At 40.7% G+C, this 22,877-nt stretch overlaps 2 protein-coding genes across 4 annotated transcripts in view; one reads left to right on the top strand and one right to left on the bottom strand.

Annotated features, from left to right (window-relative positions):
- The first annotated feature begins 798 nt into the window (after positions 1-798).
- The window catches only part of LOC106583638 (cytosolic 10-formyltetrahydrofolate dehydrogenase), a 36,169-nt gene continuing 14,090 nt past the window's right edge, over positions 799-22,877 (top strand). Inside the window, exons 1-7 of one of the 3 annotated variants that reach the window (XM_045705652.1) lie at positions 799-1,064; positions 2,417-2,559; positions 4,505-4,739; positions 5,165-5,330; positions 5,556-5,657; positions 5,944-6,033; positions 7,594-7,731. In XM_045705652.1, the coding sequence (XP_045561608.1) occupies positions 2,430-2,559; positions 4,505-4,739; positions 5,165-5,330; positions 5,556-5,657; positions 5,944-6,033; positions 7,594-7,731 (861 nt within the window). In that variant the 5' untranslated portion in view covers positions 799-1,064; positions 2,417-2,429. Of the gene's footprint in view, positions 1,070-2,413; positions 2,560-4,504; positions 4,740-5,164; positions 5,331-5,555; positions 5,658-5,943; positions 6,034-7,593; positions 7,732-22,877 lie in introns of all 3 variants that reach the window. The other 2 variants (XM_014168046.2, XM_014168047.2) reach the window with 2 other exon arrangements.
- Positions 12,323-22,822, bottom strand: LOC106583639 (zinc finger protein 227). Its single transcript, XM_014168050.2, has 2 exons — positions 22,515-22,822; positions 12,323-16,461 (listed from the first exon to the last, which is right to left on the bottom strand). The coding sequence occupies exons 1-2, from the start codon at positions 22,705-22,707 to the stop codon at positions 15,599-15,601; spliced, it is 1,056 nt and encodes a 351-aa protein (XP_014023525.1). The 5' UTR covers positions 22,708-22,822; the 3' UTR covers positions 12,323-15,598.

The following is a 22,877-nucleotide window of genomic DNA, read 5'->3' as shown; positions in this document are numbered from 1 at the left end:
TAGCACACAATGAACTGTGGGAAATGCCAATACTATTAGTAGAGTTGTAATGTCCTAACTTAACCTGTGTGGTTGCTACAATACTAACATTGGTACAACTATGCCCCAATCACCTGAGCTATTATCAGAATTTGTCATTAATTAATGGTGGTAGCACAAACCTGCAATTTGTGTGCACCTTGAATAACTTCCTGTGAAGGTCAATACAGTTAATTAACCAATATGATGACAATTATTAAAGATACACAATGCAAAAATCGCTCCACTATTTCCTGGTTGCAAAAATTCTAATAGTTTGCCTAATTTCAGTTTGTGACAAAACAAGCAGTCATTGTGGAGGGAATCATTGTAGCATCTAAATTACTTTGAAATATATTTTCTATACCCCAAAATATTGTATTTTCAGCTGTTTGAATCTGGTGTACAAAACTAAAAGTATAAGACACAAAAACTAAACTTAAGAACAGAAGCAAATTGTAGCAATAGAACACATAGAACAGATCTACCCTTTCTTGGACTTGCTTTCAATGAGAATGAAATATCTATAACTCACATTTCTATGTGAATTTGGTTGGGGTGCCCAAAAAGTTACATGTTGTAGCTTTAACTTTATTAACATTTGCAGGAGTTTATGGTAAATGGGAGTGGTAAACTAAGCTATAACCTACTGACCATTGCTCTCCTATCTTTCTGTCTCTATAACAACCTGTTTTATGGTATAGATATGAACCAATGAGGAAATTATCACATTTTAGAGACTGTCATAAACTACTGCCATGAACTATACCACAAACACTTCTCAACTGGTCTGGGAAAAGTATGGTTCCATATTAAGTTCTACTGAAAAAAAATACCATACACTGATTAAGTTTACGACCTCCCCTTGCGGCTAGACCGCCCTATCATATCACACGATTTCAACTGTTGTGTAATTCCTAATGGCTGTTACAGTCGCTCACATGCAGCAACCAGCCATCTGACATTCTCGGCCCGAAATAAAGAGTAACGGTGTCCACACGATCCCTCTCTGCACGCCAGTAGGGGAGACTTTGGCCAGCATTAAAGTAAGGTTAATGATCGTTTTTAATATTCAACTGCATATTTCTATGTGTTGAGATTCGCTATCTCGAGATTGCACAGTGCACAATGTTCTAGAATTTGACGTTTGGTTCTGGCTCGCGCGCCTAGCTTTACGTACTTGACATCGTTGTGTTTATACATTACTTTATAAAGGTTTGCAACGTTGCCAACCTGCAAGGTAGCTTGCTCACACTGTAATAAACTCATATGACGCTGTCAGAAAAGTTCTCACTTTGTGGTGTAGCAACTTTCATTTGTGTTTGCTATCGGAGAGTTTATTGCAAAAGTGAAACTTCACTGTGCATCATTTAAAAATAAATTCAAAGATTTGTTTCTGCACATTTTTTCATTGTAGGGAAGATATATTTAGGCTTTTTGCACGTAGAAGTCTAGTGTACTGTAGAGCTATGTCGATTCTATTGGTCAATCCTCCATAGGCAGAGATCTGCTCTGCAACGTGATTGGTTGAAATAAGTGCGACCCCAGTTATAAAATATGGAGAAAAAAATAAAAATTTTGAGTGAAAGTCATGTTCCAGCGGGTCACTTTTTCCTAGCCGGTGACCATCGTCGGACACTGCCTTTCAAAGTGTGTTGCATTATTGGGAAGAAAAACTAATCTGATTTGCATCTACATGTGGACTGTATGAACTTTACAAAAATCGTGTGTTAGTCATGAAGTTTTGATTGCAGTCCACTGCAAGTTTCTGCAGTTGCTATTCACCAACTTCATCCTGCAACCATAGCCTGCATTGGATAAACATGATAAAAGACATGACTGAAACAAGAACCAACTTTGTCACAATTTGTGTATCCAGATGCAGTAGATTTACAAATAAATGAATGTGATATGAGTCTTTCTCTCACCAATTGATTGTACAATGTACACACATATATGTTCAGTTTGTGAGTGTGATATGGGGGTTGGAGACATTATAAAGAACAGCTTGTATAAATAATGGCAACACTGCCATATTGATCTGAGCCTTGCTGTTGGAAAACCACATCAGTGTCTGACTTTCGGCTGTCGCAGTTGAACCGCCAACGAATTGAATCCTCTACATTCGTCTACAGTCGGTTGCTTGAGCCTTACCATTCAAACGCGCCCACTGTCAACCACTTTTCATGACCTTACTAACAAATGGATCTGATATTTGATGATCTATTTGCCTGATTTTACACAAATGAAAATGGAAAACTTCTGGATAACATAAATATAATTTGGTTATTTTGAAATTGATCATATTCAAATGCTTCTGTTATAAATCTCGAGAAGTGCTTGAAAGTAAAATGCTCTTTTGCTGTTTTTCTGTGGTGTTGCCTTTTTGTGCCAGTAGTTTGTGATTGCTCATGATGAGGATAGCTGTGATTGGTCAGAGTGTTTTTGGCCTGGAGGTGTACAAGGAGTTGAGGAAGGAGGGCCACACCATCGTTGGAGTGTTCACTATACCCGACAAGGATGGCAAAGCCGACCCTCTAGGTGAGCAGGCATGACAGCACCTTTTTTCCTCAGCAATAACAAGACCCTCTGTCTCTACACTGCTATAATACAAAATTAATTTGCATATGAAACACAAAAGAGAGATATTCTCATAGTGGTGGGAGTCTTACTTTTTCCTGAAGGACATTTTACTTGGATATCAAGAACCCGCTCAAAGCCTGGATAAACAGTATGCATATTGAATTTTCTACCCTTTTCTATCAGGTTTTGTCCTCACACCAGAGTACATAAAGTAAACCAAAGACTACACAGAGAACACATATTGTGAGGGCAAACATAATATAATCTTTTTAATGTCAAGTGAACACATTATCAGTCAAAGAACAGTCCTGTCCCAAACAAGAACAGTCCTGTCCCAAACTATAAGAAAATCAATGGGTTCTTCTTAACATGTTGAAAGGAAACAGGGGCCTTGATCATATCAACCTAACACTGATAGAAGTTGTGCCTGTTGTTCACCCCAGACCAAAGTAGACATTAGATACATTCCACTAGGCACACACTGGTTGAATCAACGTTGTTTCCACAAAATTTTAATTAAATTACATTGAACCAATGTGGAAGAGACATTGTGCCCAGTGGGATCACACCAATCCTTTCCCCCATGTCCTCTGTCCTCAATGCATTTTCTTAATCAAAATAAACAAGTATCAACATACAGTCTGCCCATGGTAATTACCATTTACATTTGGCTCTATTGAAAATGTTGATGCCTACAGCCAGCCTGTGAAATTCCCCCTACCGAAAAGGAGCCAAGGGCCCTGTTTGAATACATTAAATATGTGTCCCTTGATGTAGCCTGATCTGACATGACTGACTTTGTGAACTCTATTCAGTGGCATACTTACTTTTACCTAATCAACCTGAACCAGAACCTGGGCTTGAGGAGATGATGAATATGATGGGATTTCCTCTGACACCTAGGATCCATCAATTCAAAGTCCTATTAAGCAGCTCTGCAAACGTTAATGTCAAAATATCAAGTTTCTCAGAGCAACTATAGTCATTACTGCCATTACGCATGGTATGTACTTCCAAAAAAAATTCTAAATAAAATTTTGGGATACTGTAATGCTGCTGGATAAGCCGACCTGTGCATGGCAGTAATGAGTGATTTTATTGGAGGTGCGCATGCACACTTGGTTAAAAATAATAGATAATTGTTATTTTGATCTTTTTTGGAAGTACATACTGTGTGTAACGGCAGTAAGGACGACAGCTGCTTACAAAGAACTTACAAAGGGCCAAGGACAAAGGGTAATTCCATGGTAACGGAATTACACTGCGACTGATTTTTCACTTTAAACAAAAAAGACAACAACATTGATTTCAAAGTTTAACAAACCATACAACTCTATGCAAAATGACTACTTTGAACAATTTGCACAGTATAAAAAAAAAAGATCATTAAAATCTTCTGTTACCAAACTTTGCATCTGCACAGTTCTTCCTGTAAATGTGTTTTTGTAAAATGTTCTGTGGAAGTTGTTAAAACTAGTACTTGTGCATAGAGTTGTATTGTTTAGTAAATGTTGAAATCATTGTTTTTTTTGTTTGGTATACATTTTAAAGTGAAAAATATATGTCTTGGCGTAATTCCGTTTCCATGAAATTGCCCCAAACAGCCCAGTACATCACTGGAGGTACATCACATCCCTGCCATCCAGGACCTCGATATCAGGCGGTGTGAAATCAGTAAAGACTCCAACCACCCAAGCCAAGGAGTGTTCTCTCTGCTTCCGCACGGCAAGTGTTACCGGTGCATCAAGTCTGACACCAACAGGCTCCTGAACAGCTTCTATCCCCCAAGCCATAATACTTAAATAGCTAACAAAATGGCTACAGAGACTTTTTGAGTTGGCCCTTGTATTTATAATCTCTATCCACACTCACAGGACTACACACTCACACTCTACACCTACAGGCGCGGAGGCTGAGAAGGATGGCGTGAACGTCTTCAAGTTCCCACGCTGGCGCCTGAAGGGGAAAGGCATCCCGGAGGTGGTGCAGGTCTACAAGGCCACGGGGGCCGAGCTCAACGTCATGCCCTTCTGCTCCCAATTCATCCCCATGGAGGTCATCGACCACCCGGCCCACGGTTCCATCATCTATCACCCCTCCCTGCTGCCCCGACACAGGGGGGCCTCCGCCATCAACTGGTGAGTCGGTGGCTGCTTGGACAAACGGATGGATGTTGGTTGGGTGGATGGACAAACAGATGATTGGTTGGTTGGTTGGTTGGTTGGTTGGTTGGTTGGTTGGTTGGTTGGTTGGTGGGACAGTGGGTTGGTTGGTTGGTGTTTTTGGGACACTAGTGGGTTGGTTGGTGTTTTGGTTAGTTGATTTATTGATCTTGTCTCCACAGTAGGCAAAATGTTGTGTAATTTGTTTGTTTATCTGATTGATTATTGATGGCTTAGTTTGTTGGTTGACTGATTGTTTGGTTGGTTGATTTACACATGGTTAAAACATAAAGCTGCTGATTGGACAAAAGAGGTGAGAGGCTTGCATGGGTAAACTAAAAAACGTCAAGTAGCTTGAGTGTGTTAGCCTTACTTTACCCTCTCCATGGGTTTGACAACAGGACCTTGATCCACGGGGACAAGAAAGGTGGGTTCACAGTATTCTGGGCGGATGACGGACTGGACACTGGACCAATCCTGCTGCAGAGGGAGTGTGATGTGGAGCCTGATGACACTGTCAACACCATCTACAAGAGGTTCCTCTTCCCTGAGGGAGTGAAAGGCACAGTAAGTCAAAGAGATACAACAAGGCCACACTTCAGTACTCCGAGGAATGCAGAGTTGTCTCCGTCTGTCACATAGGGCCAGCCAAATCAACAAATATTGTTTGAAACAGAGTTTCATGTATGCAAAAAGAAAGTGCAGCATAGTACAACAACACATGGAGGGTGAGACCCATTCCGTACTGTTGGGAATCTTTGAGCATGTTTGTCAAGTTTACCTGGTTCACAGGTGGATGCAGTGAGGCTGATCGCAGCAGGGAATGCCCCAAAGATCGTCCAGCCAGAGGAGGGAGCCACCTATGAGGGGATTCAGAAGAAAGACAATGCCAAGGTAGGCCAAGACCCTAACTAAATTCTCTACAAACACTGCTCCTGCCATCTTGCTTCTAACCACAAGATCAGTGGACCGCTCAAGCACTACTGTAACACTATGTTTGAGATGACCTATTACATAGGACCACATATTACATACTGAGATTACATATTACATAGGACCACATATTACATATTGAGATTACATATTACATAGGACCACATATTTCCTATTGTTTGATTCAGATATGCATGTCTATGTTGATTTGAGGTAATTAGTTATTATGATTTGTGTTTTTCTGTAGATTGACTGGAACCAGTCTGCACAGGCCCTACACAACTGGATCAGAGGAAATGACAAAGTGCCTGGAGCCTGGGCAGAGGTTGATGGACAGGTAAGAATATAGTTATTTACTGATTGTATTGTTTGTTGGTTCGGTAATGACACTGTCAGCCAGCCAGCCAAAAGAACATGCTGAGAAGGATTATCACCACAGCAAGCAAGGTACTTGGAGTCAAACAGACAGGCTTGATGAGATCTTCAAGGTCAGGGCCCTCAGCAAGGCTCACAAAATAATTTTAGACCCAAGCTACCCCCTGTACCTGGACTTTGAACTATTCCCCTCTGGGTGCAAGTATAGGGCACCCCCCTGCAGAAAAAACAGCACTAAACAATCATTTTTACCAAATGTGATATCCCTTTGGGGGCGACAGGTAGCCTGGCGGGTAGGAGCGTTGGGCCAGTAACCGAAAAGTTGCTTGATCGAATCTCCGAGCTGACAAGGTAAAAATCTGTCATTCTGCCCCTGAGCAAGGCAGTTAACCCACTGTTCCTCAGGCGCCGATGATGTGGATGTTGATTAAGGCAGCCCTCCGCACCTCTCTGATTCAGAGGGGTTGGGTTAAATGTGGAAGACACATTTCAGTTGAATGCATTCAGTTGTACAACTGACTAGGTTGCCCCCTTTCCTTTCCTAAATAGCTCAAGCTAATGCCCCTATCCATTCACTGAGACCACTGTCCCTTCACTGAGACCACTATCCCTTCACTGAGACCACTATCCCTTCACTGAGACCACTATCCCTTCACTGAGACCACTATCCCTTCACTGAGACCACTATCCAGTCACTGAGACCACTATCCAGTCACTGAGACCACTATCCCTTCACTGAGACCACTATCCCGACACTGAGACCACTATCCCTTCACTGAGACCACTATCGAGTCACTGAGACCACTATCCCTTCACTGAGACCACTATCCCTTCACTGAGACCACTATCCAGTCACTGAGACCACTATCCAGTCACTGAGACCACTATCCCTTCACTGAGACCACTATCCCTTCACTGAGACCACTATCCAGTCACTGAGACCACTATCCCTTCACTGAGACCACTATCCCTTCACTGAGACCACTATCCCTTCACTGAGACCACTATCCCTTCACTGAGACCACTATCCCTTCACTGAGACCACTATCCAGTCACTGAGACCACTATCCCTTCACTGAGACCACTATCCCTTCACTGAGACCACTATCCCTTCACTGAGACCACTATCCCTTCACTGAGATCAGCAGGCTGGGATTCTTACTGTGTCTACTGTGTATACATGTCACGAATGTGTATTGTCCTTTTCTTAAACAGCATTTTGAAACAAGTACGTGATACGGCAACATATTTTCCCCAAGGGGACAATAAAGACAGTAAAGTACATGCAGAGCCAGTGGTCTAACTGTAACTGCTCCCCACCGGAGACCGGTGTTCAAATCCCTGTGTCCACCCTTCCTGTTTCTAACTGGCTAATAAAAGGTGAATCATATAGCCGTGTTCTCACCTGTTCAGTCACATCGGTGCAGATGAGGTATAGGAGAAAAGGAAAGGAGGCCAGTCTAGACTATTGAGCTCCACCCAAAGGCTGATTCCACTGTGGTCTCTCCTGTCTCTCCTCTAGAAGGTGACGTTCTACGGTTCCTCTCTACTAGACAGTGGTGCCACTGCTATTGGTCAGCCCCTGGAGATCCCTGGTGCCAGTCAACCCGGTCTGGTCACTAAGGCAGGCCTGATGCTGTTTGGCAACGACGGCAAAACGGTAGGTCGCTTAATGTTACACAAACATCATTTAAAGATTATAATTATATTACTACCACTACCAGGGATTCTTGATTGTTTTTAAAGCCTAATTTCATATTATCACAATTTCATAGGACCACAGCTTTTCCTTTGGTTGTAAGCTTTGGAAGAAGAAACATTTTTTTCAAACTTTTGGGCTATAAACATAGGTGTATGTAGCATCCCTGCATGCAGACATGCTGTACTACCTGGCCTTCAGGTCAGGGCTTTTATGGCACAGTTTGTAGTATTTGTATGTGTATTTATTATGGATCCCCATTAGCTGCTGCTTTTCCTGGGGTCCAGAAAAATTAAGGCAGTTTATACCATTTTAAAACATTACAATACATTCACAGATTTCACAACACACTGTGTGCCCTCAGGCCCCTACTCCACCACTACCACATATCTACAGTACTAAATCCATGTGTATGTATAGTGCGTATGTTATCGTATGTGTGTGTATGCATGTGTCTGTGCCAATGTTTGTGTTGCTTCACAGTCACCACTGTTCCATAAGGTGTTTTTTTTTTAAATCTAATTTTACTGCTTTACAGTTACTTGATGTGGAATAGAGTTCCATGTAGTCATGGCTCTATGTAGTACTGTGTGCCTCCCATAGTCTGTTCTGGACTTGGGGACTGTGAAGAGACCTCTTGTTGCATGTCTTGTGGGGTATGCATGGGTTTCTGAGCTTTGCACCAGTAGTTCAAACAGACAGCTCGGGGCATTCAACATGTCAATACCTCTCATAAATAAAAGTAGTGATGAAGTCAATCTCTCCTCTACTTTCAGCCAGGAGAGATTGACATGCATATTATTAATTTTAGCTCTCTGTGTACATCCAAGGGCCAGCCGTGCTGCCCTGTTCTGAGCCAATTGCAATTTTCCTAAGTCCTTTTTTGTGGCACCTGACCACACGACTGAACAGTAGTCAAGGTGTGACAAAACTAGGGCCTGTAGAACCTGCCTTGTTGATAGTGTTGTTAAGAAGGCAGAGCATCGCTTTATTATAGACAGACTTCTCCCCACCTTAGCTACTACAGCATCAATATGTTTTGACCATGACAGTTTACAATCTAGTGTTACTCCAAGCAGTTTAGTCATCTCAACTTGCTCGATTTACATATTATTTATTACAAGATTTAGTTGAGGTTTAGAGTTTAGTGAGTGTTATGTTCCAAATGCAATGCTTTTAGTTTTGGAAATAAATAAAATAAACGTATAACTTATTCCTTGCCACCCACTCTGAAACTAACTGCAGCTCTTTGTTGTGTGTTGCAGTCATTTCAGTCATCATTGTAGTAGCTGACGTGTATAGTGTTGAGTCATCCGCATACATAGAAACTCTGGCTTTACTCAAAGTCAGTGGCATGTCGTTAGTAAAAATAGAAAAAAGCAAGGGGCCTAAACAGCTACCCTGGGGAATTCCTGATTCTAACTGGATTATATTTGATAGGCTTCCATTAAAGAACACCTTCTGTGTTCTGTTAGACAAGTAACTCTTTATCCACATTATAGCAGGGGGTGTAAAGCCGTAACACATATGTTTTTCAAGCAGCAGACTATGATCAATAATGTCAAAAGCTGCATTGAAGTCTAACAAGACAGCCCCCACAATAATTTTATCATCGATTTCTCTCAGCCAATCATCAGTCATTTGTGTAAGTGCTGTGATTGTTGAGTATCCTTCCCTATAAGCATGCTGAAATTCTGTTGTCAATTTGTTTACTGTAAAATAGCATTGTATCTGATCAAACACATTTTTTTCCAGAAGTTTACTAAGGGTTGGTAACAGGCTGATTGGTCGGCTATTTGAGCCAGTGAAGGGGGCTTTACTATTCTTGGGTAGCGGAATGACTTTAGCTTCCCTCCAGGCCTGAGGGCACACACGCTCTAGTAGGCTTAAATTGAAGACGTGGCAAATAGGATTGGCAATATCGTCTGCTATTATCCTCAGTAATTTTCCATCCAGATTGTCAGACCCCAGTGGCTTGTCATTGTTGATAGACAACAATAATTATTTCCCCTCTTCCACACTGACTTTACGGAATTCAAAAGTGTAATTCTTGTCTTTCATAATTTGGTCCTATATACTTGGATGTGTAGTGTCAGCGTTTGTTGCTGTCATGTCATCCCTAAGTTTGCTTATCTTGCCAATGAAAAAGTTATTAAAAGTAGTTCGCAATATCAGTGGGCTTTGTGATGAATGAGCCATCTGATTCAATAAATGAAGGAGCCGAGTTGGCTTTTTTCCCCAAAATGTCATTTAAGGTGCCCCAAAGCTTTTTACTATCATTCTTTATATAATTTCTTTGTTTCATAGTGTAGTTTCTTTTTATTTAGTTTAGTCACATGATTTCTTAATTTGCAGTACGTTTGCCAGTCAGTTGGGCTGCCAGACTTAATTGCTATACCTTTTGCCTCATCCCTCTCAACCATACAATTATTAAATTCCTCATCAATCCAAGGGGATTTAACAGTTTTTACAGTTATTTTCTTAATGGGTGCGTGCTTATTAGTAACTGGAATAAGTAGTTACTAAGTAAATGCGTCAAGTGCAGCGTCTGGTTGCTCCTCATTACACACCACAGACCAGCAAATATTATTTACATCATCAACATATGAATCACTACAAAACTTCTTGTATGACCTCTTATACACTATATTAGGCCCAGCCTTTGGAACTTTGGTTTTCCTAGATATGGCTATTATGTTGTGATCACTATGGATTTGGATACTGCTTTAAAGCAAATATCTGCAGCATTAGTAAAAATGTGATCAATACATGTTGATGATTTAATTCCTGTGCTGTTTGTAACTACCGTGGTAGGTTGACTGATAACCTGATCCAGGTTGCAGGCACTGGTTATAGTTTGACGTTTTTCCTGAGTGGACAGCTTGATGATTGCCAGTTAATATTTAAATCACCCAGAAAATATACTTCTCTATTGATATCACATACATTATCAAGCATTTCATACATATTATCCAGATACTGACTGTTAGCACTTGGTGGTCTATAGCAGCTTCCCACAAGAATTCGCTTTAGGTGAGGCAGATGAACCTGTAGCCATATTATTCCAACAGTATTTAATATTAGATTGTCTCTAAGCTTTACAGGAATGTGGTTCTGAATATAGACCGCAACACTGCCTCCGTTGGCATTTCTATCCTTTCTGTAAATGTTATAACCATGTATTGCTACCACTATCATCAAAAGTATTATCTAAGTGCCTTTCAGAGATAGTCAGAATATGAATGTTATCTGTTACAAGCAAGTTATTGACTTCATGGACCTTGTTTCTTAGGCTACATATGTTAATATGGGCTATTTTTAGCACTTTTCTGGGTTGCTTGATTGTTTTAATGCTTTACTGGGAAGCTTATCAGAGGTAGACTTCTTCATGTTATTTACATTGGAGCTGATAGTGCAGGGTGAGCAGCATAAAGTGGTGATCATACCCTGCCATCTCATGGTGACTGGCTGTTCCCCCTCATTAGCAGGGGAAATAACTGGTCTGTTACTACTGTACTTTTTTTTGTCAGAGCTGGTCCAATGACCTTTGGCCTACACTGAAAGGCTCTTTGTGTGGTGTTATGTAATATGTAGGAGTAACAGAGAGGGTAGACACTTCACTTTTTGTTTATTTCACTTTTGTTTATCCATTTCACTTGCTTTGGCAATGTAAAAATATGTTCCCATGCCGATAAAGCTCCTTGAATTTTAATTGAGAGAGGATAGAGGGGTTTTGCGTGAGAGTGTGTTAGAGACTGACTGAACGAAAGAGAGAGTTGAGAGGCAGCCCAGTGTTAATGATTCATAGGGAGACTGTGTTTAGTAGCTCCATTGTCTTACCTCTTTTCAGTCAGCTCTATGGGCTGAATTTCCAGGAAGATGAATTAGTTCCGGGACTTCTCCTCAATCGGCTCTAAATTTGTTTGTTCCCCACGATCTCACATTACTTTGTATAAGGACATACTGTACGTGTTTTACACGTTTATACATTCTGAATATATTTTTAAGCCCATATATGTTGTCATGCTATTGGGTTGTAAATACGCATACAGGGTATATATGCAGACGTAATGTATCCAAGCCCAGAATGAGTCCTGTAATAAAGTGTTTTATTTGACTAATCTGGGTTGACCATAGACTGTATAGGATATGGCCCGAGTCTACTGCACACGGTCTCGATATGACCCAGGCTTTTCTGGCCTCTACTGGTCATAAATTGTAATACAAGTGGAGCTAAATAAAACTGTTGGTGACCTCCTGCCCACATACAAACTCAATGTGTCTCATTGTGAAGACAGGGAGAGTCTACCTGGGTTGTGTTCATTAGGTACACCAAATTAAAGAAAATGTATAAAAATATCTAATTTCTGTTTTACATTGTGAAAGGTTTTCCATCCTGTGCACTTATGAACACGCCCCTGGAGTTTTAACAGTGCTCAAAATCAGCCTGCAATAGCTAGGACTTTGACTTTGCAATTATGACTTTATAAAAGTGAATTTATACAGTTACCCTGCATGCGTGTTTGAAGTCTGTTTGAAAAACAAAGCACACTTTCAGTGAACAAATTGGTTTTAATAATTAATAGGTGTACACAAACTTAATTCCCTTCAATAATAGTCAATATTTTTCTAACATAGTTCTCAATTTGAGAACTGACATTCTTCGAAAGGGGTTATACTATGAAGCAAGCTAGATCTACGCAGGGTTTTCTAAAGCTAGCCAGCTTCAGTTAGCGTCCCATTCCAGCTCAGGCTTCATCCGTACTACTACGGTGGAGATTTCTCGTCCGCCTGCCACTAACTCTAGCAGGCTTGTAACTGCGCGTGCCTGTCACGTGGCTAGTCAAACTCTTCATTGAGACAATGCTGAAACATCAATCCATGTCCACGTCAGTGCTGAAATCAAAATGAAATAAACTTTTAACAGCACCGTCTTTATTTTATTACTTTGGTGTGGTTATCAATGCACGATCACCTTATTTCCCACTCATATGATAAAAATAATTGTTAAGTCATAAGTTTTACTGTGCGTGAAGTTTCCAATGCATTTGTAATTTAAGTGTAATGTGCTAGGTATTTTAACATGACAATTTTTATTTACAAATAAAAACATTTGATTAATACAATATTTAATCAGTTGTCTTCCTCAAATTATTTAATTGGTCCTCGATTCGCGCCTCAGACACTTCATTCAGGATAAATGTATTTAGCCTGCCCCGGAGCAATGCCAAAGAAATTTACCGGGCTAAAATGTGAGCCACATTTGTGGTACTGGTTATTCCAAGTTGAACTCAGCATTGACCAAAGTTACCTCGCTAACCCCTCAAACTGCATTCGTAGTATAGGGCTCAGGTCTAAAATCTACAGTATATGCCTCTGGCTTTTTTACATTTTATATACAGTATGATCACACTTTTTCCCCCCCTACCCTATCATCCCTACTCTGATTGGAGTAAATTAACGGACAACAATACTTCTACTGCTATTTATAGCTATTTTCGCTCACATCTACGGTACCTGTAGTTAAATAATAATTCCCTCTTTCTTCAAGTGATGGATTTTCACCCACAGTAGCCAATCCACCATTCATTGACTCCAACCCTCCGATGTCCACAGATATTTTATTTATTTAACCTTTATTTAACTAGGCAAGTCAGTTAAGAAAAAAAATCTTATTTACATTGACGGCCTAGGAACAATGGGTTAACTGCCTTGTTCAGGGACAGAACGACATGTTTTTACCTTATCAGCTCGGGGATTCAATCTAGCAACCTTTCGGTTACTGGCCCAACGCTCTAACCACTAGGCTGCCGCCCCAGATTTTTCCCAGTATGCCCTTATGCAATTTATTTTTGCATTAAATCCATCCATTTTACTGAATTACAAGGGTCCATAACTTCCCTATTTGTAACATCTCTACCGATAGTGCCCTAAAAATAAATTTCTTTACCCAAGAGTATAATGATATTTCCCACTCACTGATCATGGTTTTTCAGATCCTCTAACAATACAGTTTGCAGGTCCATCTGAACCCTGATATTATGATAGAACAATCATTCCTGGACCTGACTCCAAAAGCAAGCCACTGAGGAACAGTATTAGAAAATGTTATCTTTATTCTGTTTCCTCGTGGCAGAGTCTGCACAAGGCTGACTATTCAATGCCCCATATATTGAGCATTATTTTTGTAGCAAGTATTTTATATAATAGCTTAAATTGAAATTAACGAAATGTGTCAATTGTTGTGACACGTTTTTGTTGTTTTGGCACTCTACTCCAGCACTTTGGATTTGAAATTATACAATGACTGTCAGCTTTAATTTGAGGGTATTTTCATCCATATCGGGTGAACCGTTTAGAAATTACTGCACTTTTTGAACATAGTCCCATTGTAGGGGACCAAAAGTATTGGGACAAATTCACTTGTGTATTAAAGTGTCGTATTTGGTCCCATATTGCTAGCATGCAATGATTACATCACGCTTGTGACTCTACAAACTTGTTGGATGCATTTTCTGTTTGTTTTGGTTGTGTTTCAGATAATTTTGTGCCCAATAGAAATGAAATGGTAAATATATTGTGTCATTTTGGAGTCACTTTTATTGTAAATAAGAATAAAATGTTTCTGAACCCTTCTACATTAATTTGGATGCTACCATGATTATGCATAGTCCTGATTGAATAGTGATGAGTGAGAAAGTTACACACACAAATATCTTATCACCAAGACATTACAAGAATGGAAGGTTATAATTGTTTTGGGGGGGGTATGGTATTTGTGAAAGTGATGTTTTTTTCACACATGATTTGAAAAAGGATTCTCCTGGAGTCAGTAGAGCCAAGAATAAATATTTAAACTGCGATGTCACTAGATAATTAATCAGGGTAATCTTCTTGTAAATGGATAGGTTTTTCCCTCCACAGTTTCAAGATTGTTTTTTTTTAATCAAAATTAGTTGCTTAACTTTTCCAGGATATACACATCAACTTCACCAACTGCCCATTTAATTGGGAGACCACATGGCAATTTAAAGTTTATCTTTTAGAGACCCAATCCATAATATAACACTTTTTAGTCAAGAGAAATTGGAGAAGTTATCCAGGTCCTCAACGAGGCACTTCAAGGTTGAAGATTTGAAGATAACTTCAAATCATTTGCCTACTGATACTCTTGTCTCTAATTCCTTAATTTTTAGCCCCTTAATGTTATCTTTTAAAGCTAACAGTTCAATGGCCATAATAAATAGTTATGGTGACAGAGGGCAACCTTGTTTTACGCCTCTTGACAATTCAAATTTATCAGAGAAGTAACCATTTATTTATTATTTTACATAAAGGATTGTTGTACATTACTTTTACCCATCTTATGAGATATTCTCCAAAATTGAGAATGTCTTCCACTCTCACAAAAAGACATAGAAAGCTAACAGGAGGGGGGAAATGATATCCAAGATATCCAGAATATTATTGACAGCCCACAAAATGGGTCACATACCTCTCAATCAGGGACTCGGAGTGCTCCACAAATATTTTTGGGGTATATTTATACAATATGAGGTACCATAGAACTACTTAAATTGACAACTATCTCTCATGGGACACTGACACTTGCCAACCACCACATACAGACAACCACATAGGCTACATGCTTTCTGGAAACTCCCCTCCCATTTATGAATTTTGACAATATAGGAGATGCTCTCTCAAACTTTTATAACTGTGGACAGATCATTCTTCCTTTGTTTGTTCAATAACACATTTGAATGGTCCTTATCATGGCTGCAAGTCTAAAACGTCCTGGTCACCAAAGGCATCAAGGGAGTGAAAGTTACATCAAATTTGGGCCCAGGACAATTGGACCACAGCACACTGTCCTATGCACTTGCATCTCTCCCATCTGACTGAAGCTTTCGCCACAATCATGGCATCTGTATGGTTTCTCCTTGTGAGTCCCCCTCAAATGTCCTTTCATATGGGCATCCTGCCTGAACGCTTTCCCACAGACTGGACAGACAAAGGGTTTCTCTCCTGTGTGAACCCTGATATGCTCTTTCAGATGACTCTTCACTTTGAAACCTTTCCCACAGAGGTGACAGCTGTGTGGTCTCTCCCCTGTATGAGTTGTCATGTGGTCTCCCAGACCATTCCTTGCTGGGAACCCTTTTCCACAGACATGGCATCGAAATCGCTCATACAAAGCGCGTCTCTTCTTAAGTTCAGACAGCGTTCCTATATGTCTGAATGGTCTTCCAGTCTTTGTTTTCCGTTGCAGAGGGCCTCCAATCTCTGTTCCATGCATGTTTTCACTCGGAGCTGCAGAACAGTGTGCGTTTACTGCAAACATGAGCTGTGGGTCACTCGTTAGTACTCCATAGTCCTCTCCTCCATCAGGTTCTGTTTTAATGTGTTCCACTAGGGTGCTTGATAGATTATTCGTCTCATTGTCCTCCACAATTTGGGTTTGGAAAAGGTGTGAGGGCCAAGGGTCCTGGACAAAATCACCTTTCACACAAGGAGGAGTGAACCCGAACTCTATGTTATGCCCATGAGTCTCAGGCCCTTGCATTTGCTCTTCTCCCAGATTGGTCCTGAGGTCCTGTTCCTCTGTACTTTCTGTGAGCTCTGAATTTTCCCTCCTCCACTCCTGCTCAAGGGGAACCTCTTCTTCAGAGACATGGTGCTGCCTAGGGTCTGGAGGGAAGGACAAGCAAATAAATGTTATTCAATAGATAGACATTAATATTTTCAATGTTTAACTTCTTTGGGCTTAAATCCCATTAACGGGATCGATTTGACAACATCCGGTGAAATGGCAGAGCACCAAATAAAAAATATTTAACTTTCATACATTCACAAGTGCAACACACCAAATTAAAGGTTAACTTCTCGATTAATCTAGCCACCGTGTCAGATTTCAAAAAGGCTTTACAGCGAAAGCAAACCATGCGATTATCTTAGGACAGCACCCAGCATACCAACACATGAAAATCAGATTTCAACTCACCAGGCACAATACAAAAGTCAGAAATAACGATTTAATTCATGCCTTACCTTTGAAGAACTTCTTCTGTTGGCACTCCTATATGTCCCATAAACATCACAAATGGTCCTTTTGTTCGATTAATTCCGTCGTTATATCTCCAAAATATCCATTTATTTGGCGCATTTGATTCAGAAAAACACCGGTTCCAACTCGCCCAGCATGACTACAAAATATCTCATAAATTACCTGTTATCTTTGTCCAAGCATTTCAAACAACTTTCCTAATACAACTTTAGGTATTTTTTAACGTACATAATCAATCAAATTTAAGACGGGCTAAACGGTGTTCAGTATCGGATAAAAACAACGTGAAGCGCGTGACCTGGAGCGCGCATCAAAACAGCGTGCACTAGGCTGGACCCTCGTTCTGAACTGCCGTACTTCTTCATTTCTCTGAAGAAAAACATCAACCAATTTCTAAAGACTGTTGACAAACTTTAGAGTTTTCTACCCAAATCTACCAATTATATGCATATCCTAGCGTCTGGGCCTGAGTAGCAGGCAGTTTACTTTGGGCACGTTTTTCATCCGGACGTCAAAATACTGCCCCCTAGCCCAAAGAAGTTAAAGGCCCAGTGCGTTCAAAAATGTGATTTTTCCTTTATTTTATATACACTGAGTGTACACAATATTTAGGAACACCTTCCTAATATTGAGTAGCACTCCCCGTTTTGCCAATAGAACAGCCTCAATTCGTTGGAGAATGGACTCTACAAGGTGTCGAAAGCGTTCAACAGGGATGCTGGCCCATGTTGACTTCAATGCTTGCCACAGTTGTGCCAAGTTGGCTGGATGTATTTTGGGTGGTGGCCCATCCTTGATACACACGGGAAACTGTTGAGCGTAGGGCTGGGTGATATGGCCAAAATATCATATTTAGTATTTTTCAGTTTTGACAGTATTTTATGTTTTTGATTAATAAAAGTTCTACATTTGCTTTATGAGTAGTGCGTGACCCTAGGGTGGCAACACATATATTCTAAATTATTTCAATGGGTCTTTCTCCATTCGGATTGTTTTATACTGTTCAATTCAACTTCAACCTAAAATAATTTCCTGCATTTCCGGCACTCATTTGAGATCATTTCCACACTGCCACAATATGGGCAAAAATACTAGGCCTTAATTTTAACCAAATATTGCAAATGTGATTTAGCTCAAAACACTTGGGTGAACTTTTGGAATCATGGAAATAGAATGTTTATTCTAATCCTATAGTTAGAATATAAATAATAGTGGGCACTTTCAATAGAATGTTTGACATTAATGCCATGGATGAGTTATTGTGACAGGGTAGGAGCCAAAGTGATGTACAGTGTTTTCTAGGGGACCCTATTATCTTTGCCTACATTAAATCTTTATTTATTTAGCCAACATATACATGCTTTGTATATTCCTCTTTGATTTAGAAGATACTGTTGCACAAACAACATGCCGATTTAAGCCTCCACCAGTACTGGTATCAGGCTGTATTAGCTAGCTACGTTTACTCTGACTCAGTACTTTTATTAGCTAGGCACTAACAGACAATAGCCCTATTTGGTAAAAAACCAAGTCCGTATTATGGCAAGAACAGTTCAAATAAGCAAAGAAAAATGACAGTCCATTACTTTAAGACAGGGAGGTCAGTCAATACAGACTTTGAAAGTTTCTTCAAATGCAGTCGCAAAAACCATCAAGAGCTATGATGAAACTGGCTCTCATGAGGACTGCCACAGGAAAGGAAGAGCCAGTTACCTCTGCTGCAGGAGATAAGTTCATTAGAGTTAACTGCACCTCAGATTGCAGCCCAATAAATGCTTCAGAGTTCAGAGACACATCTCAACATCAACTGTTAAGAGACGACTGCGTGAATCAGGCCTTCATGGTCAAATTGCTGCAAAGAAACCACTACTAAAGGACACCAATAAGAAGAAGAGACTTGCTTGGGCCAAGAAACACAAGCAATGGACACTAGACCGGTGGAAATCTGTCCCTTTGGTTTGATGAGTCCAAATTTGAGATTTTTTTGTTCCAACCACCGTGTCTATGTGAGACGCAGAGTAGGTAAACGGATGATCTCCGCATGTGTGGTTCCCAACATGAAGCATGGAGGTGTGATGGTGCTTTGCTGGTGACACAGATTTATTTTTAATTCAAGGCAGACTTAACCAGCATGGCTACCACAGCATTCTGCAGTGATACGCCATCCCATCTGGTTTGCGCTTAGTGGGACTATCATTTATTTTTCAATAGGACAATGACCCAAAACACACCTCCAGGCTGTGTAAGGGCTATTTGACCAAGAAGGAGAGTGATGGAGTGCTGCAACAGATCACTCGACCTTAACCCAATTGAGATGGTTTGGGATGAGTTGGACCACAGAGTGAAGGAAAAGCAGCCAACAAGACCTCAGCATATGTGGGAACTCCTTCAAGACAGTTAGAAAAGCATTCCTCATGAAGCTGGTTGAGAGAATGCCAAGTGTGTGCAAAACGGTCAAGACAAAAAGGGTGGCTACTTTGAAGAATCTCAAATATTTTTATTTGTTTAACACTTTTTTGGTTACTATATGATTCCATATGTGTTATTTTGTGGTTTGTTTTCACTATTGTACAATGTAGAAAATAGTAAACTTTTGACGGCTACTGTATGTGTTCTAAACATCCATGTCTAGTTGCAGGGGTTTCGTTTGAACTAAGAAAACGCTCCATTATTAAATTAAAATTTGCTCCATGAAGTAATCCAACAATGTGGACTCTGCCATCTTGTCTATTTCAAATCTTCTCTCACTGAGGGAGTTCTATTAACCTGATTAACCTTGATTCATACTGGTGCACCGGCCTATGGCCAGTGACTGGCAAAAGTGGTGAGTGAGGAGCGCCCTTCTCAAATCAAACAGTAATCTGAGCCGCTCGGTCATGTTGTCAACAAGGCACTATTGTCCATCGTCCAGGAACATGCATCTCTAAATGGGGTAAAACAATGTTGGAGGCGGCTTATGGTAGAGAACTGAAGTCAATTCTCTGGAAACACCTCTGGTGGTCATTCCTGCAGTCAGCATGCCAATTGCATGCGCCTTCAAAACTTGAGACTACTGGCATTGTGTTGTGTGACACAACTAGACACTGCACATTTTAGAGTGGCCTTTTATTGTCCCCAGCACAAGGTGCACCTGTGTAATGATCATACTGTTTAATCAGCTTCTTGATAATCTATCCACCTAGCAGGTGTGGCATATCTTGGCAAATGAGAAATGCTCATTACTAGGGATGTAAACAAATGTGTGCACTAAATTTGAGAGAAATACACTTTTTGTGCGTATGGAAAGTTTCTGGGATCTTTTATTTCAGCTCATGAAACACAGGACCAACACTTTACATGTGGCGTTTATATTTTGGTTCAGTGTATTATAAAGTCACCATTGTCCACATGGTGAAATCCCTGAGCAGTTTCCTTCCTATCTGGCAACTGAGTTAGGAAGGAAACCTGTATCTTTGTAGTGACAGGGTGTTTGTACACCATCCAAAGTGTAATGAATAACTTCACATTTCTCAAAGGATATTCAATGTCTGCTTTTTTATTTTATTTTTACCCATCTACCAATAGATGCCCTTCTTTGCGAGGCATTGGAAAACCTCCCTGGTCTTTGTAGTTTAATCTGTGTTTGAAATCCACTACTCAACTGAGGGACCTTACAGATAATTATATGTGTAGGGTACAGAGATGAGGTAGTCAGTCAAACATCCTGTTAAGCACTATTATGTGTGAGTCCATGCAACTTATGTGACTTGTAAAGCACATTTTTGCCCGTTAACTTATGTATAGTTTCCCATAACCAAAGGGTTGAATACTTGTTGATTCAAGACATTTCAGCTTTTAAATGTTTTGTTTGTAAAAATGTCTAAAAACTAAATTCCACTTTGACATTGAGGTATTGTGTGTAGGCCAGTAACATAAAATGTAAATTTAATCCATTTTAAATTCAGGCTGTAATACAACCAAATGTGGAAAAAGTAAAGGGGTGTGAATACATTCTGAAGGCACTGTTCCAGCCAGCTGGAACAATAAGAACGTCTGACTAGGCCAGGGTTCCCCAACTGCCCTCCCGTGGGACGAATCTGGTCCGTAGGTGATTTTATTTCCCCCGCCCCCCCCAAGTTTCAGCGCAAAAACTTTACATTTTTTAAATTGTTCGACATGACTGTAAATATGTTCCAAAGCTTTACCCCGCATAATACAAACACTAGTATGTGGACACTCCTTCAAATGAGTGGATTCGGCTATTTCAGCCACACCTGTTTCTGACAGGTGTATAATTATTTATTTTTTTAAAACCGAGCACACGGCCATGCAATCTCCATAGACAAACATTGGCAGTAGAATGGCCTTACTGAAGAGCTCAGTGACTTTCAACGTGACACCGTCATAGGATGCCACCTTTCCAACAAGTCAGTTAGGCACATTTCTGCCCTTGTCAACTTTAAGTGCTGTTATTGTGAAGTTGAAACGTCTAGGAGCAACAACGGCTCAGCCGCAATGTGGTAGGCCACACAAGCTCACAAAACAGGACCGCCGAGTGCTGAAGCGCATAAAAGTAGTCTTCCTCGGTTGCAACAGTCACTACCGAGTTTCAAACTGCCTCTGGAAGCAACATCAGCAAAATAACTATTCGTCGGGAGCGTCATGAAATCGGTTTCCATGGCCGAGCAGCCGCACACAAGCCTAAGATCACCATGCGCAATGCCAAGCGTCGGCTGGGGTGGTGAAAAGCTTGCCGCCAATGGACTCTGGAGCAGTGGAAATGCGTTCTCTGGAGTGATGAATCGCGCTCCACCATCTGTCAGTCCAACGGACGAATCTGGGTTTGGCGGATGCCAGGAGAACGCTACCTGCCCGAATGCATAGTGCCAACTGTAAAGTTTGGTGGAGGAGGAATAATGGTTTGGGTTAGGCCCCTTTGTTCCAGTGAAGGGAAATGTTAACGCTATATCATACAATGACATTCTAGAGTCAAGACGATTCTGTGCTTCCAACTTTATGGCAACAGTTTGGGAAAGGCCCTTTCCTGTATCAGCATGACAATGCCCCCATGCACAAAGCGAGGTCTATACAGAAATGGTTTGTCGAGATTGGTATGGATGAACTTGACTGGCCTGCACAGAGCCCTGACCTCAACCCCATCTTACACCTTTGGGTTGAATTGGAATGCCGACTGCGAGCCAGGCCTAATCACCCAACATCAGTGCCCAACCTCACTAATGCTCTTGTGGCTGAATGGAAGCCCCCTCAGCAATGTTCCAACATCTAGTGGAAAGCCTTCCCAGAAGAGTGGAGGCTGTTATAGCAGCAAAGGGGGGAACCAACTCTATATTAATGCCCCTGATTTTGGAATGAGATGTTCGACGAGCAGGTGTCCACATACTTATAGTCATGTAGTGTATATGTGATCGTACACAAATGTACAAAAGCAAAGTTTGAAATGATTATGTTTTAGTCAAGTATTATCTGTTTGGGCTTCTTGCGGTCAATTTGCAGTCTACAAATTATTTGTAATTAAATTCCGGCCCCCTGACCAACAATCGGTCCGCCGCTGAATTCAGTTGATGATCCCTGACCCTGGGGACGGTATTTTTAATCAAAGCAAGCATCGCGAGGGCAGTGAAAGAGAGTAGGCTACAAGCCAGTCAAACAGTACATTGAAATAGTCGCCGTTACAAACCTGCTCTATGTAACTTGACTTGAGGTTTAATGACCATATCCAACATTTTCTGTAAACGTTCGTTCTCTTCCTTCGAACGGGTGATTTCTTCTTGATATTCCACTATCGTCTTTTCAACTACTCCAAATATCTCTACAGCAGCCGCTGTCAATCGCTCGCGCAGAAACATATTGAGCAATTGCATTTTTGACATATTGTAAATACACTGTTGCTTGTATTTTATTATCAAGGTAAATAAATTGAAAGCTTTTTTTGTGTGCCAGTCCGAGAGCCCGGAAGTAAACACTGCTAACTCTACTAGTTACAGTGCGTGCACGGCAACCCAATACCGCACTATATCGCCACCTGTTGTCCGGAGTGGAA

Source organism: Salmo salar, chromosome ssa22 (genome assembly GCF_905237065.1).
Source record: "Salmo salar chromosome ssa22, Ssal_v3.1, whole genome shotgun sequence".
Taxonomy (NCBI): Eukaryota; Metazoa; Chordata; class Actinopteri; order Salmoniformes; family Salmonidae; genus Salmo; species Salmo salar.
Note: the sequence above shows the minus strand (reverse complement) of the source record. Positions and strands in the feature narration are given on the sequence as shown.

Bases quoted from the DNA above. Each gene is read 5' to 3' on its own strand.
- LOC106583639 (XM_014168050.2), bottom strand. From the start codon at position 22,707: ATGTCAAAAATGCAATTGCTCAATATGTTTCTGCGCGAGCGATTGACA. The intron at 16,462-22,514 runs GTTTGTAACGGC...CCTTCCCTCCAG, and splicing joins AGTCAAGTTACATAGAGCAG to ACCCTAGGCAGCACCATGTC.